This window comes from Balaenoptera physalus (assembly GCF_965194825.1).
Source record: "Balaenoptera physalus genome assembly, chromosome: 3".
NCBI lineage: Eukaryota > Metazoa > Chordata > Mammalia > Artiodactyla > Balaenopteridae > Balaenoptera > Balaenoptera physalus.
Window position 1 is genome coordinate 53,654,946 of NC_138890.1, and position 16,510 is coordinate 53,671,455.

At 43.2% G+C, this 16,510-nt stretch overlaps 1 protein-coding gene across 2 annotated transcripts in view; it reads left to right on the plus strand.

The window, feature by feature from the left end:
* DPYSL3 (dihydropyrimidinase like 3) overlaps window positions 1-16,510 on the plus strand; it is a 113,321-nt gene that overhangs the window by 61,505 nt on the left and 35,306 nt on the right. For both annotated transcript variants that reach the window (XM_082454177.1, XM_082454178.1), the window contains exon 2: window positions 13,888-13,976. In XM_082454177.1, the coding sequence (XP_082310303.1) occupies window positions 13,888-13,976 (89 nt within the window). The remainder of the gene's footprint in view (window positions 1-13,887; window positions 13,977-16,510) is intronic.

The window sequence follows — 16,510 nt, forward strand, 5'->3', positions numbered from 1 at the left end:
CAGGATCTAGTTCCCCGACCAGGGATCGAACCCGGGCCCCCTGCACTGGGATTGCGGAGCAGAGTCTTACCCACTGGACCACCAGGGAAGTCCCTCACCGTCTTTCTAAACGTCACTTATCACTGTTGAAATTACAGTACTTATTTATTAGCTGACTTATTCTTTGCTGTTTCAACTCCTACAGTTGCAATGGCAGGGAATTAATTTTGTTCACTCGTGTATCCCTAGTACTGTGAAAAGGAGGCATTTACAAACGTTAAATGAAGGAACGAATGGATAAATAAATAAATGAATGAAAAGGCATGTTGTTCCTTTACTTTAAACTAATGTGCTTTCCCTTAGTAAGTGGTTTAGGGAGAACGGGTGTCAAGGAAACAGGGTTATCAGAAGACAACTAAACTATCTGCCCCATGGTCTAACCTCAAGTGAATGAAATGATCAATGAAAGATGAAAAGACTTGGGATAACAGACACAACTCATAACACATAGATGAAAACCTGCTGCATCTGAGATGACTTGAAGAGACTTGCAAAGGTCCTAACTCCTTGGCTATTTCTTTTAGACACAATTTAATACATGTCACAATACACATCTTACTCTGGTATGCAGAAAATACCTGCAACTGTAAACTTCAGTTGCCTTAGCACTTTTGGAAACATTTCTGAGCAGAGACACGTCATAAAAGAACAGACTGTTTTGGAACTATTCCAAAGAAGATTATTCTCCTGGTGTTAGAATCACAGAATGTGAACCAGTGATCATTGGGTAGAGAAGCGGGTAACTCATGGCTTTGCAGGTAGGGATGAAGTCTGCGGGCCCTTAGCCACAGGGAATCAATTCCTGTAATGTCAGCATAGCATTTGCAATTAGAAAGCAGTCTTGAATATATCCCGGGAGGTGCCGATTGGGTGAACCCTTCACTGAAGATGAAGAAACCTTTTGTCACAGGATTAACTGCCCGCTAGTCTCATTTTTGAGTTCTGGTAATTTTCCAGTGGTGCCTCAATTATATTTATTTCAAGGGTTCATTTCATTCCAGGTCTGCCTGGTCTCCTGAAGTCCTTGTTCTCAGAGCATCTGCAGTTTTCTCTGTCAAGATAACTTGGAGAAGTTTGGGGCCTAAGAGTCAAAAATAGTCAGTGCTTAACCACCGATCTATCAAACGAAAGCAGAGCCGTGGGTTTGCAGGTACCAGAAGGCTGTGACCCAGAGAGTCAGTCATCACCACTGTCTGCTTCTTGTGTCAAGAGAGAGCCAGAAAAAAGAGACAATGCCCCACCTCCTCTGCTTCCCATACTCCTTAGGAAGTATGTTTGGGTTCTTACAGGAAGGTAGTTAAGGCCTATATGTAAACTAAAAAGAGGTGAAAAGTCAAACTACTTTTCAAAGATAGCAGTGAGAGTGGGTAGGCATCCAGGTGAAAGATGTGGACATGAGAAGATTTGAGTCCAACTTTGAAAGAAACGTGCATTTCTTGAGCACTACCATGCACCAGAATTTGGGCTTGACTCCTGACCTCAGTCTTTTGGAGCAGATATCATTGTCCTCATTTTACAGCCAGGGCTGTGACTGTAAAGCCCTTCTCTTTTTCACCATTCCACTGAGCTGCCCTGGCAGATTCACCACTTAGATCTTTCAGCTGCAAAGTGACTGAAGAGGCAGGCCCCTTTGCTGTCCTGTACAGACCCAATCTCTGATGTCTGGACTCCTTGGCAGAGCAAACCGAGAGCATCTCTGCTCTTTGAAACAGTCCCTCCCTCCCATGCTCTCTCTCCAAGGACCCTTTCTGTGGCCACGTGGTGTGAGCTGCAACACGGCAGCCGTACGTTGTCGACGCATCCACCACGGGCCGGTTTTAGGAAGTTGCAGAAGCCAGTGGTTGTGTGCTTGCAACCACAATCCCCAGGCAGCCCTGGCCAATTGAAAAGTATAAGGTCAGACTTGGAGAAAAATCCCTGTGGCCTTCACAAATAGATGGGGAGCAATTGCCTGTCATTTGAAGGTGCCGCTCACACATTCCAAGGCCCAAGCCCGCGTTGCTCCTCTGGGGATTGCATTTTGGCTGGCTTTCAGCTTTAGTGAAAGAGTTTTTTGTTTCTGAGAAGCAAAAGCGGGAATTCACTGGGCTTTCCTGTCATTCCAAAGGCCCAGTCAAAGCCAGCTGCCAGGCACACATGATCAAAGTGGAGAGAGAGCTGCTTCTAAAAGAGGGAAGAGGGTCCCATTCAGTGGACAGCAGCCCTGAGAGGCAAAGTGCCTTGCTTGGGTTCGCAGAGCTGGGACCAGAATCCAGGTCCTGACTACCATTCCAGGCGTCCGTACTACCCTTCATTGCCTTTCAGTTGGTATAGCCATCTCAGTGTAGGGTTAACTCAACTCCATCCATCAGCTTCGGACCAGCCTGTTAAATCTCAAGTCCCCATTCCTGCCTATTTGGTGTGTGGCTAACCAGCACCTCAAAATTATTCTTCATACTCTCACACCCCAACTTTGTGACTCGTTTCTCTTCTGCATTTTTATTCATCGGTTCTTCCTGGCCAACCTGCCTTGAAATGTCATTTACCTTTGGCACTTCACTTCCTATCTATCTATCTATCTGTCTATCTATCTATCTATCAAAGTATAGTTAATTTACAGTGTTGTGTTAGTTTCAGGTGTACAGCAAAGTGATTCATATACACACACACACACACACACACACACACACACACATATATTCTTTTTCAGATTCTTTTCTATTATAGTTTATTATAAGATACTGAATATAGTTTCCTGGGCTGTACAGTAGGACCTTGTTGTTTATCTATTTTATATATAGTAGTTTGTATCTGCTAATCCCAAACTCCAAATTTATCCCTCCCCTACCCCTATCCCCTTTGGTAACCATAGGTTTGTCTTTTATGTCTGTGAGTCTGTTTCTGTTTTGTAAATAAGTTCACTTGTATCATTTTTTAGATTTCACATATGAGTGGTGTCATATGGTATTTGTCTTCCTCTGTCTGACTTACTTCACGTAGTATGATAATCTCTAGGTCCATCCATGTTGCTGCGAATGGCATTATTTCATTCTTTTTTCATGGCTGAGTAATATTCCATTGTGTATATATACCACATCTTCTTTATCCATTCCTCTGTCGATGGACACTTAGGTTGCTTCCATGCCTTGGCTACTGTAAATAGTGGCACGTCACTTTCTCTTCCCCTTCAGTTGCTGATTAGATTCCAGCTTTCCTCTGCAGTGTGCCATACATGTTCTAATCCATACTCTTGCTGTCATCTGGACCATAGCAAACTCCTTATTCTTTTTTCCTTTTTATAATTTTCTATATTAAATCCTTTTTAAAAGTTCTAAAATGGCATATGCATTGTGCAACTAGTGACATAATGTATGTAAATAGAGGAGAAAGAGAAAAGAAAAAAGTTCCTTATACCTCCTCCCTTTGCATCCTTTTCCCCTACCCTACCTAATGTTGACAAATTTGGTATACCTCCCTCCAGACCTTTCTCCTGCTCACACAGAAACATAATAATAGTATTTGTTTGTTTGCTTTTGCAAGAACAGTATCGTATTTTGCACATTGCCTCTTACTTATTTTAGATATTTCTTCAGTTCAAGATATAAATTTAACCTGTTTAAAAAGTAGCTGCGCCATAATCCCCAGTGTGGCTGTATTGCAGTTTATTAAACTGTGTCCCATGGTTGGATGTTCAGGGACTAGGCTGGATGTTTTCTGTTTGCCTCTTCAGCTGCCCTCGCCCAGGTTTTCTGTCCTGCTCCACACCCTGGACCTGTCTGGGCTGCACCAGTAGGTCCTTTGCCCTTGGGCTCCTGGTTGGATTTAGTTGATGGGGCACCACTGGGGGACTGGTGGGAGGGTGGACCACGAAGTCAGGGTGTTTTCCCTCTGATTCCTTGCTGCTGGGTTGCTGTGGAGTGGCGACGTGCCTCTGCTGGAGGTCACAGCAGGCGCCCTCTCCGTACAGCTGCCCTCTTCAGCTCCTCTGGCCTCCTTGGGCCTGGGGATGGCATTTCTCCCTGCTTTTGGTGCGCTCTGGATGCGCCCATCCCTTTAATCTCCCTAAACCCTGCCCACGCTTTGTCAAACAATCCCTTTGTTAAGTGCGCTTTAATAATCCAATTTGAGTATTTCATCTGTTTCCTGGCATCCTGAGTGATATAGGTTGTTGCTTTTTCTTCCTTTTTTCCCCCCCACCGCTTGCTATTACATTCTAACTAGTTCCTTCCTTTATCTCCAGCATGGCCATTCTGTCAGCTTTTTTTTTTTTTTTTTAACCCGGCGATTGTATTTCACTCATTTTCTCAAAATCCTTCCACAGCTCCCCAGGACCTATGGGGTAAAGGTCAAACCCCATAGCCAGCCACTGTTTGCATCCCCTTCTTCCAGGATCCAAAGCATCAGGGACCCCACCCATTTCCACAGTTTTCCCCTGAAATGCATTTCTTGCCTTGATACGTTTGGTTTTCCCCATGACTGGGACATTACATTATGTGACACCAGACCCTGCACTAACCCCCCCTAAGCTGCCATGTCTTCATCAACCCAGTGGGGAGAATAACAGCAGATAGTTCATTTCGTTGAGGATTAATTGAACAAAATGTACATAAAGCTTCTAAGAGTTTCTGACATGTAAGAAGTTTTCAGTAAATGCTATAGTTATGAACTATCGTTCCCCCACTTGCCTTGGGTCGTACCTGTGTGTCCAGATTAGCCATTTTCCCAAGACCCACCTCGGCTCGCCTCTGTGGACCCTTCTTTGATTTCTACCAGAGGATTTTTCTCCCATTTCTCTCTCTCTCTCTTAATTAATAGACTTTGTTCTTCAGATCACTTTTTTTTCTTTAAACATCTTTATTGGAGTATAACTGCTTTGCAATGGTGTGTTAGTTTCCGCTGTATAACAGATCACTTTTAGGTTTACAGAAAAATTGAGCAGGAAGTAGTAAGAGTGCCCATGTACTCCCTCCCACTCACCTCCCCCCCCCAAGTTTCCCCTTTTATTAACATATTGCATTGGTGTGGTAAACATTTGTTACAGTTGATGAACCAGCATTGATATGTTATTAATGAAAGCCCATAGTTTCACACTAAGGTTCACTCTATTTTGGGGGTACCTTTCTATGGGTTTTGACAAGTGCATAATGCCTTGTATCCACCATTAAAGCATCTTACGCAATAGTTTCACTGCCCTGAAAACCCTCAGTGCTCTGTCTGTTCACCTATTCACCCCTCCCTCCAACCCCCTACCTCCCCAAACTGCTGGCAACTACTGATCATTTCACTGCCTCTATAGTTTTACCCTCGCTCTTTTTACTTCACATTATTATTTGTGGTCATGGCTTAATTTTTCCGACTGTTTTGTCCTTGCCTTCCCGTACACCTAACATAACATCTTCACAGCCAGTAGTCACACAAGTGTACGTTTCAGGAATGAATTATTAAACCTGTTTATCCCTAGAATCAAGACCTGGTTGAAATTTCAGGCCCTCCTTCCTGATGAAGTAGGCGCTTGGCTTTTACACAGGCTGTTGAGCTAATGGGACACAGGATCCCGTTTGAACATAGCTGGACCCCAGTTTCCTAGTGTGCATATGGGACAGAGAGCTTTCACCCATAACACATGGATTTGAGGCCTAAAAGGAACAATGCAAAACAAAACAAAAAAAACCCAAATAACAAACACAACACAAAACTCTCTTATAAACCCAGACCAAAGGTGACCATGAATGGATCTCTAAAGCACTGACTTTTCTTCAATCTATATTCTGCTTTATACTCTGTCCTGAGCAACACATTTCTCAGGCACTTTATATGTAATAGTAGTAGCTACCTTACATTTATACTGCAATTTGGATTTGCCTTTAATTGTACATGTACATAATCAGAGCAATAAATAGAGGTGGTAGCACAATCATGAAATTAGTAGTAGTAGTAATATTTGTAATGCCTGCCACCCATGGAGCTTTTTCTAAGTGCCCCAACCCTGCATCATGATATTTAATTCTCACAGTAGCCCGGGGAGGTAGGCATTAGTATCTGTACTTTACAGATATGTAAACGGGCCTTTTTAGAGAGCTACACCTTCACTCAGCTGAAGAAGCTGAGGCCCAGAGCTGGATCAAGCCACTTGCCTAAAATCACACAATGAGTTAGTAGCAGAGATGCCAAGGCAGCTCTGGCTTCCAAACTCCCTTGGTCGCTACCTAAATACTGAATGGCTTTGCAAACTGTGATTAGGGCTGGTTTCCATCCAGACAGCAACCTTTTCCATTTTTCCTTCCCCAAAGCCCAGCTAAAGATGGACCACATTTTTTTTCTCATACCCAGATTTGTCACATCCTATTTTATGATAAGGCGTGCTTGTTCTCACACTAGATTTACCCACCCTGCCCCTCTCTCTCCTCCTCCCTAACCTTCTGAAACGGTGATCCTTCATTCCAATAACCTCCTCCGTGTGCTGTGCTGCCCAGTACCTGGGACGTCCCTGTGACTCTGCTTTGGACACTGCTCAAGCCCATGTTGGCTCCTGTTGGTCCATGTCGGTCCATGTTTCAAGAGCAGGGATGGCAGTCCTGTTGTTACGTTAGATCATTTTAGGTGATTCTGGAAGAGGACATTCAATAACACTGAACCACAAAGAGAGAAATTTTGTCCCCTTTCTAATTATTTTTCTAACCTTCTGAGCAGGTCAAGGAAAAAGTCTTAGGATAGTGCTACTTTGTCTTGAATACCACCCCTCCACTCCCCGCCCCACCCTGACACTGGGTAATCTTCCTTTTAACAAAGGTAGCAGATCTGAGCTCATCCTTCAGAACCCTTTTGAGGGCAGAGGATGGAGCCAAAATTTCATGAGGTTTTTATTGTATTCATTCCTAGGTTTACTGTCTATTTTTGGTAAGTGATACTGACTTAGAATTTATGGGAGTGAGACAGTGTTTACTTTTAAAATATATTTATTTCAGGATAATATTAAGTAAATAACAGTACAGTTTGTACCAGGATCTGTCCAGTATCATGAAAATAGCACAATAGTGACTGAGGTTTGGGCTTCACAGGCCCAGCAGACCTTCCTGCTTGAGTTTGGAATGGCTTTGGGGCTCCTTCTGTCCATCGCTGTGTCATCCCTCCCCTCCCCCTCCTCTGGTTCCCTGTCTGGTTATCCACTCGTGCTTATCCGTGTCTGGACCCCTGTTAAAGACTGGGAGAGTGTTATCGGGGGCTGGGATTAAGATGCCATCCACGGTTCATTCCCCCACTCCAGCCTGACCCAGGGCAGGGCACATCACTTGTCTGGCCCTTCGATAATTACGTCTTCAAAATGGTGAACGTGAAGTTCTTGGGGGGGAAGAATGCACACAGCTGGCTTTGATGTTCTAGTTCAGAAGAGGGAGCCGCCACCCTGCCCTGGTTAATCCTGCCCTTGGCTACTGCTTCCTCTGCATTACTGCTTTCCTACCTTGTGGTCTGTCCTTCCAGGGCCAAACCAAACACATGAAAGAGATAACAGTGCTTGCCATTCATTATGCATTCTGCTCGGTGGGCTGTGCTTTGAAGGGAGTGCCCCCCCCCAACTCTCCCCTCCCCACTCTCCTCCCCACCCACTCCCACCATTAGCCTCCATGGTGCACACTTGGTCATAAGTATGTTTGGGTGGTGAGAGAAAGGAGGGATGTCTTTGAGATTCATCTGTAGCAGTTCAGAGGTTTGTAATAGCCAGCCCTGTACAACTATGCCCTGTTTCAGTAAAGACTCAGAGCCAGGAAACTGCATTGCCCTTCAAGAAGTCTTATTTCCTCCCTGACCTTACTCGTTCTCTCCGTCTCCATGGCATGCTTGTCATTGAGGGGCCTGGAAACAGATCCATGCACTGGGCAGGGAGGGTGAGTTTGGGGGCAGGTTTGAGACCTTGCCACCCACTCCGCATTCCTGCTGGAGGAGAGCAAGTAGATTGTTATCTGCTTATTTCCAGAGGAAGAGTGACCTGGAGGGGCCGTGGGAACTTGTCCTGTGGGAGTGGGTTTAAAAGAAGAAGTCTTGGCTGACCTTGGCAGCTGGTGGCAGGAGCTGAGAACAGTTGCTGGGGGTTGGCTGGGGACTGGCGCCTCTGGAATTCCCTTTATGGCAAGGTCTGTTAGATTTTGATTAACAAAGTGTTAGTTCAGTTCTTCTAGAATATTTGTGAGAGGGCCATTGTACAGTGGCCAGTTATGATTGAAAGGAAGAATAATTATGATAGCAGCTCACATGTACTAAGCATCTATAAATTGCCAAGCAGAGCTCAGCCCTTTAGGTATAGGAACCCCCATAGTCCTAACCAGCACCCTGAGAGAAAGATATCATTGTCCCCCATTTCACAGATGAAGTAACTGAAGCCCAGAGAGGAGAAGTCACTCTCCCAGACACAGGTAGTGTTCGTTGGAGAATTCAAACTCATGCCTGTGCATCTCACCCAAGGTTGCATATTTAACAGCAGACGTGTGATGAGAACTCTGGTCTCCTGAAAGCCTATTCAGTACCTTTTCCTAAATACCATGTTGAGGCAACCAGGACTATCTTAGAAAGCCTTTTCTCTGTCTTCTTTAAACGATGCTGCTTTGGGGAAGAAAAGCTACAAGATTTCATCTGTGTAGTCTATCCATCCTGTTGTATTCTTAAGCATGGGAGTGTTTTTAGGGAGTCAAATCTAATTACCCAGATGAGAATTTATTTTAAATAACCACCTGCGCCTTCATCTGGACTTGGAAAGGATCTTGAGTCCCCACTGAGGGTCAGAGTCTGCGCATTGTGATTTGAACACAGGTACTAAAAGATTTTATTGTGGAAGACTCCTTCTTCAGTTTATATTCTCTTTTTCTCTTCCTAGGATTATAGTTTTTATTCTGAGCTGCTGGCATGTCTGCAGAGTATAGAACAGATGTGTCCTAAGTACTGTTCTGGGGCTGATTTTACTGACTGGGAAGAAATCCACGGAGGGCTCTTGGTTCTCTGGGAGGCATATTCTCATTAGCTCAGACAGACGTGGTAATTTAAGTTCTTTACTTTGAAGACTAGGTGAGGAAAACTAAAATGGGAACCAGCATCTCCAACCGGCTTAAGTTCAAGATCCTGTCCTTGCATTTTCTATTCTAGTTTGAATCACAGCCATTCTTAACAGCATCCCTTGTTATAAGTTTATTTCCTCCTCCCTTCCCTCTCTTGCTCCCCTGTCCCCTCTGTACCTCTGTCTTTTCTCACTCCCTTCCTTCCTTCTTTTCTTTGTTTCTCTCTGTCTCTTTTCTCTCCCATTTTCTCACAAACTCTTGATTTTTTATACTTGACTTTTCTAATCATTGTCATATCCTAGTGAAGGAAAAAGGGTTGGACTTTATCAAACTTCAAGGGCCTCTGCTACCCTGGATTGTAAATCAGGTCCCTTTATAAGCTGCATTAACACATTCAGGCCATAAGGGGCAGGTCTAATCCACTGATTTTGTAAGTAGTGGCTTACAAGTGATTGGATTCCTGAAGTTTCCCACCGCAGAGGAAGTCAGCCGTTCCTGCTCTGGAACTGTCAGATGCAGTGTCAAACAGAGGGGACAGCCCTGTCGGAAAGAGCCACTTGGCATGCGGTTCAGGCACTATTGGTGCAGTGGCCTCAGGTGGAAAGCAGTTTGGTGCCAAGAGATGGGAGACCTGGATTTACTTCCAACTGGAACTAATCAGCGCTGTCACTTGGAGAAAGTCATCTGTCTCTCTGTGTAGATCTCCTCATTGGGAAAATGGGAACAATAATCCCTCCCCAGTATGCTTCTTAATTTAAGGCATTTTATAAAAATTTAAAGTACTGTAAATAATGAGTGGAATAAATGTAACTAATATTTATAGGTGTTTACTGTGTTAGATATTTTATATATACATGTACACACACACACACACACACACACACACACACACCTTTTCCCCTTCATCCACCTCATTTAATCCTGGCAGCCACCCTGAGAGGTGAGCTAGGTGTTATTATCCACTCTGAGCTAATAAAAAACTTGAGGTGCTGAGAGGTTAAGTCCTAACTCAAGATCACACACCTGGTTAAGTGGTTGGCCCGATTCTCCTAGTAGTGGGAGAACCCAGTGGAGCCCAAGCTTGGCAGCTGGCACACCTGGCACCCCGCTGGGCCACAAGACCAGGCTGCAGTCAGCCCTGGTGGCCGTGCAGGGCCCAAAGCAGCCAGAGTCCTTGGCCTGGTGCTGCAGGCTCTGAAGAGCTTCATCTCGGGCTCCAAATACCCTCCGGACTATCCCTGTGTGCTCTAGAAGTACCATCATCCTTTATACCTATTAATGCATGAGAAACATTGGTCGGCTCCCATCTAGACCACGTTACCTCCTTGGGCGTCAGCTCTCGGGTTCCTGACCGCCTCAGCTACTGAGAACAGAAAGCAAAGAGGCCCCTCAGAGCCATGCTCACCTTTCTGACACCGTCGAGGGTAACTTTTAACCAGAGCTGTCAGAGTTGTTCATCTTGTTGGTTTTGGGCACCAGAATGTGTTACCGTCTAAGGCTGGTCCATGACTTCACACACAAGCATGTTCTGTAACCAGGGAGGTCTGGTTTTATGTGACCTGGGAGTGGTCAGTCGTTGCATCATTCTTCAATGCCAAGTCCAAGACTTGCCTTTCAAATGCTTCTGTGTCTGATGACTGTTTGCCTGGGTTGTCCTTTGTAGTGGATCCCACATGCATGGAAAGAGTTAAAATTAATAAAGCAGTTTTATTAACCACTTTAAAAAAAGTTCAGGGGACAAGCTGAAGACCCCCAGGAACAGCATTTGCTTGAGCTCTGTGAGTTGTGGTTTTGATATCTCTGCTCTACATGATAAAGACAAATAATAATATTAATACTATAGTGCATAGAGCAGGGGTCTTGTTACTCCCATCTCTGAAACTTACCCCAGGCTACAATTCATCTTTGTGCTCTGTTTAGGTTCCTGATATGATTGAGTCAAGCTTATTTCACTAGCATTTGAACAGTTTTTAACGATGCCATCTCAATGATGTTAATTCCACTTGGGTTACCTCTTACTACACCCCTGATGTACAAGGGGCCTGAGATAGCTTTTTCCCCTTTGTTGATATTTGATGCTTATTGAAGGAAGTGATGATCCCCAGTGGCTCAGGACTGGATGCCCCCAGGCAGGAGGACGGTCATATTTCATGGCTGGGCTCAGTTCAGGCAGTACCTGGCCCCTTTCCCTAAACCAGCTTACTTCAGCTCTTTGCTAGAAAGATAAAGAACATCAGAAAAGCACTGAGCTGTGCGAGGGAGCTCTTATAGTTACCAAGATTATTATTAGTATGAAGCTCCTGCTGGAGAAGCTTTTGTCGCGTTCACAGACACACAAACTGTGTCTGGGGCAGTGGTTCCTGGTGCTTGTCTGTGACTTGGTGCTGGGCTGGCTGATGGCTGCCTAAGAGCCGTTTATAGAGCTTATAAAATACATATTTGTTGGCCTAGAGCAGGGCCTGGGAATCTATATTTTTCTAATGTGCACCCTAGTTTGAGAAGCACAGTCCTAGGACTGCCTCCTATAATTTTGCAATTACTGTTAACGTGGTAGATTACAGTAGCCTTCAATTAAAATTTTTTTTCCTTAAAAGTCCAATATTCCGACCACTTCACATAATTTTCTGACTCAGATGGCCTTTTTATCATTCTGATATATAGTACAACCTCCTATGTCCCACCCTTCAGCCATTCATTTGACCAATATTTAACAGCTATCGAAGATAGGAATAAGGTAAAAAGATCAAAAGACACATAGTTCTAAGACTACAGGAGTCTTTGGTCTAGTCAGGAGACCGATGAACAGTAAACCAACTCTTGGAGAACAATTCATTGTTTCAGCTACAGTGGGAGCAGGTAGAATTTGTTGGAAAGTCAGGTAGTGCATCCTAGGGGAAAAACCCTTTGATTGAGGCTTGACAATGGAGAGGATGGTTGTCAGTGGCAGGTGAACATAGGAGAAGGCGGAGAGAACATCTTTGCAAAGGCTTAGTGGCCAGAGAGCCTGATAGGTGGCTAGAACTACATGTCTCTTAGTTTTGCCACCATATAAAATACGACGCAACATGTGATAGAACCTAACAGAGTGGATGTACTGACAGAGGCCAGCTCCTGAGGGGCTTGGAGATCACGTGTGGTAGGAGTTTGTATTTGACCTCATTAGCATATCTTCCTTGCCATATATGTAGGTTTTGTCTCAACACCTCATTGATCTGTATCTTTAAAAAATCCTTCCCCCTGACAATACAGTATGATGAAATTTCTTATTCTTACCCAATACCTTGGAAGCAGGAGAGAGTAAGTGGTAATTGGCTATATCCCTGGCAGAGCCCTAGCTTCAATTCTCATTTTCTGGCCCTGTTCACAGTCTTTGATTTCAGAAGCCAGAAGTCAGCCTGTCTGTGGGGCTTCCTCCCCCTGTTAAACCTATGTCCTTTTTGAAAGCCCTACCTCACCAGCATCATCTCATGCCATTTCCCTCCTTGATCCCTAAGCTTCCTCCACACTGATATTTTTCAGGTTTTCAAAGAAACAAAACTTCTTCCTACCACAGGACCTTTGCACACACTGTTCTCGCTGCCTGCAGTTCTCCATCTAAATTAATCTTCCCTGAAAAGGCCTTTTCCAGCCTCTATTTAAACAAGCCCCACTCCCCTGTATTTTGTGACACTTGATACAATTTTACATTGTTTTACTTATTTTGATGACTTTATTTCTTTATTGCTAGACTTCCCCTTAAGTTCCATCACAGCAATGACCTTGATGGTGTGGCTCACAATTGCATCCTCCCCACCTATTTAACAGTAAATATTAGATACTTATTTGCAGAGTGAGTGGATGTGTGAATAATGGATGAATGGATGGATGGATGGATGGGTGGAGAGTTGAAGTCTGTATGTTGAATTCTTAACAAACTGCAGCCCACCATTGTTTTTCAGGCTGCAGTTCCACTCAACCAGACTCCTAGGGATTCTCTTCTCCCCCGTGAACCCAACAAAGCTATGTCCATCCTTCATGCTGTGGTCTAAGCTCCATTCATTTAATGAAATCTGTGATCTCTAAAGCTGACAAGTGATTTGTGTCTCTCCTGACTTATAAATAAAATATATGTTTAATATTTTGTTAATAACCTCGGAGTGTATGTGCCTTGTTTCCAGCTGGATCACTTATCCAAACTTCATTTAAGTTAGAATTTTTAAAAAGACGTTTCTCATAAGAAAAGCAGTTTTTTTTCACAAGAAAAGCAATAAAGAAATATGTTTCAGAGAATGTGAGAAATACTGAGTATAGTGAAGCAAATATGAATCCTGCATAATTTCTCCACCTTGAGTTATACATTCCACAACTTTGTGTGCATGTGTGCACATGTATAAGTATCCTGAATTTTAAACATAACATGATCCCCCTGTCATGTAAAGACTTTTACAGGCCATTTCCTTATATGCCTGACCCTAAGTTCTGTTTTTGAGAATCACTATTGAGTGCCAACAGAATACCAGACAGAGTGCTAGGCACTGAGGTAGATGTTATCCCACTTTGCATTATATAGTGCTTTCTGGAAAAAGACAATATAAAGAGTAGCTACATTTCTGAGTGGCTGTGATAGGTTGCAGAAGCAGGAGGCGAAACTCCAGAATAATCTGAATAGGGTCACACGAGAAAGACTGGATACCTAACAGGAAAACTGAGTGCACCGAGCACACAGGTGTCTTAAGAAAATGGTTTCTGCTAAGCCTCTGAAACAATGAATTGGGAGAACCTTGGCAGACCTCTCTTCTCTGAAATCCTAGCTGTGAGAATGACTCCTGTTTTCCTTCTTTTCTAGAGCGACCGTCTTCTGATCAAGGGAGGCAGAATCGTCAACGATGATCAATCCTTTTACGCTGATATTTACATGGAAGATGGCTTAATAAAGTAGGTATATAGTACCCTTTGCTTTGTCTTTTGAACTCTCTTCGTTAGAGGCTCAGAAGGAAACTTGCTTCTTTTTTGCTTACTAGCCCATTGCTTCTGTGTGTTTCATTTCTCCTCCTTAAAAATGAGTTTGTATTTTAGCCCTTCAGTCTGGATGCACATAATCCCTTAAAAATGGGAGTTAGACTTAGTTCACTTGGATTACATGAATGAAGTGAAAAATCTGAATTCAGTCACCCAAATGATGCTAAGGGCCCCTTTGGGCAAGCTGCATTGATGGGCACTCTATGTGTCTTGGAGAACTGGGAGATGTCACCACTGTCCTTAAGGTCACTGGAAAACGTCCTCCACAAATTACAGCACCCTAAAAATATAAGGCCTAGTGTAATAGGTACCAAAGGAGTTCAAATGAGGATAAGTAATTTAGAAGTGCACAGGGAGGAGAAATCCCTTCAGAGGAAGGTTTTGAGATGGAGAGGGCATTTAAACTGAACCTTGACTTAGGTAGGACTTGGATAGGCAGAGCACAGATAGGACATACATTTCATGCAAGATTTCCAAATAGATACTTTAGGGATATATAATTACTTTACAAAATGGTTTGCTATTGGATGCCTGTAAGCAGCACAGCCAGGTAACCTTTATGTGTAACTTCATAGTGACCTTTAAAAAAGGATCTGATTTACACATAGCCTTCATCACATAAAGCAGGGTACTTCCCCACATTGATAAGATATTGTATAAAACTGGTATATCCAACCCACCATATGAGCCATCCCTGGCCTCATTCAGTTTTATTTTTATCTTATTCAGCTTCATTGACTAGCTTAAGATTCTGGTTATAGATTGCTTACTTATCTCTGGAAACTTGGCTTAGATACAACTTTCTGTAGGCAAACATTCTTACCAGCCCCTAAATCTAGGCTAGCTTTCCCTTTGATGAGCTTTTAAAAACCCTGTGCTTTTATCAATCATAGCAATTCTGACACTGTTGGCCCTCTTAGAGCAAGGACCATATCTTATTCTTCTCCGTATCTGCAGCACTTAACCCAGTACTTAACACATAGAGACTTTTGTAAGAGCTACCTTTTATTGAGTATATAGTATGTGCCCGGAACTGCGTTAAATGTTTTACATGCCTTATCTCATTTAATCTGCCAGCAATCCTATGAAGTGAGTACTCTTATTACCCCCTTTTCAGAGGAAGATAGAGGAGAAAGAGGAACAGAGAGAGTAAATAACTTGCTAAAGATCAACATATTAATCAATGCATTGAATGAATGGATGAATGGATGAATGAATAAACAAATGCAAGAATGAAGATATTTGTGTTTGGTAGCCTTGCCAATTTGCATAAATACTTTTTCATATTAGAAGTAGGAAAAATGGAATTGTTAGACAAGCCAACCAGTGTAAAACAGTACTTTCTTCAAAATATAAGCCACGATTAATTCTACATTTTTCTCTTACTAAAAAATTGTTGTGTATAGTCCACTCTGGCGGAAGTGTGTTCCCTCATTTAGAGATTTTTCAGAGTTGGAAAAAAATTTAGTACCTAATGCTTCTTCCTCATTCCAGAGCTCATGGCAGGCATCACTAATTGATCCCAGAACTTTTCACAGTTGAGCCCTAAATACAGGCTCAGAATCCATCTTCACGCAGTGATTCAGGCACCTACTACCATAGTTGAATACATAAACTGAGTCTTCTTTGCCATCTCTATTAAAATAGACTGGAAGGCCACTTGCCAAGGATGTTAAAGAAGGAATTTAACCATCAGATGTGTGTGTTCATGGTGGAGAAAAGGGTGTATAAACATGATCTTCACCCAGTCCTATAAAATGATATATCTCCAACAACATTCTTAACTCCAAGAGCATAAAAACAGAAATAATTTCCTCCAGTGTTTACAGAATTGTTTCCTGTGAAGATTGATGGAGTGCCTGCTATGTGCAAAGCAGTTGTCTCAGGCACTGGACACGTACTATGTCACATGCTATGGTAGATATCATTGGGACCCAAATCATCGTGCTCTCTTCCCCCAGGGACCTGAGAGTCTTCTAGGGGAAGTGACATGTCTGTACATGCAAAACACATGGCATCACCAGATAATATCAAGATCGAGTATTAAGTTAGTAGAACAGATGAGCTCCAGAGGAAGGAGAGGGCTATGTGAGATTAAGATGGTTATTGATTATAATAGCTGATAGTTACTGAATTTTCATGTGCCTAACTAACAGTGTTCTTTGGGCTTAACACAGATTAACGTTTAATCTACACAACAGACCTATGGAGGAGGCACTTTTCTTACATTTTACAGATGAAAAAATTGAGACATGGTGAGGTTAAGTAACTTGGCCGAAGTCATAACGCTAGTATTAGCAGATCCAAGATTGCGAATCCCCATAGCCCACATCCAGGGCAGAGCCACACTCTTAATTACTAGACCTGGCTGTCAGTAGAAACTTGACCAAGGAGGGGAGATAGAAGCTAAAGCCTTCAAGGATTAAGGTGACCTTGATTGGTTCAGTGGG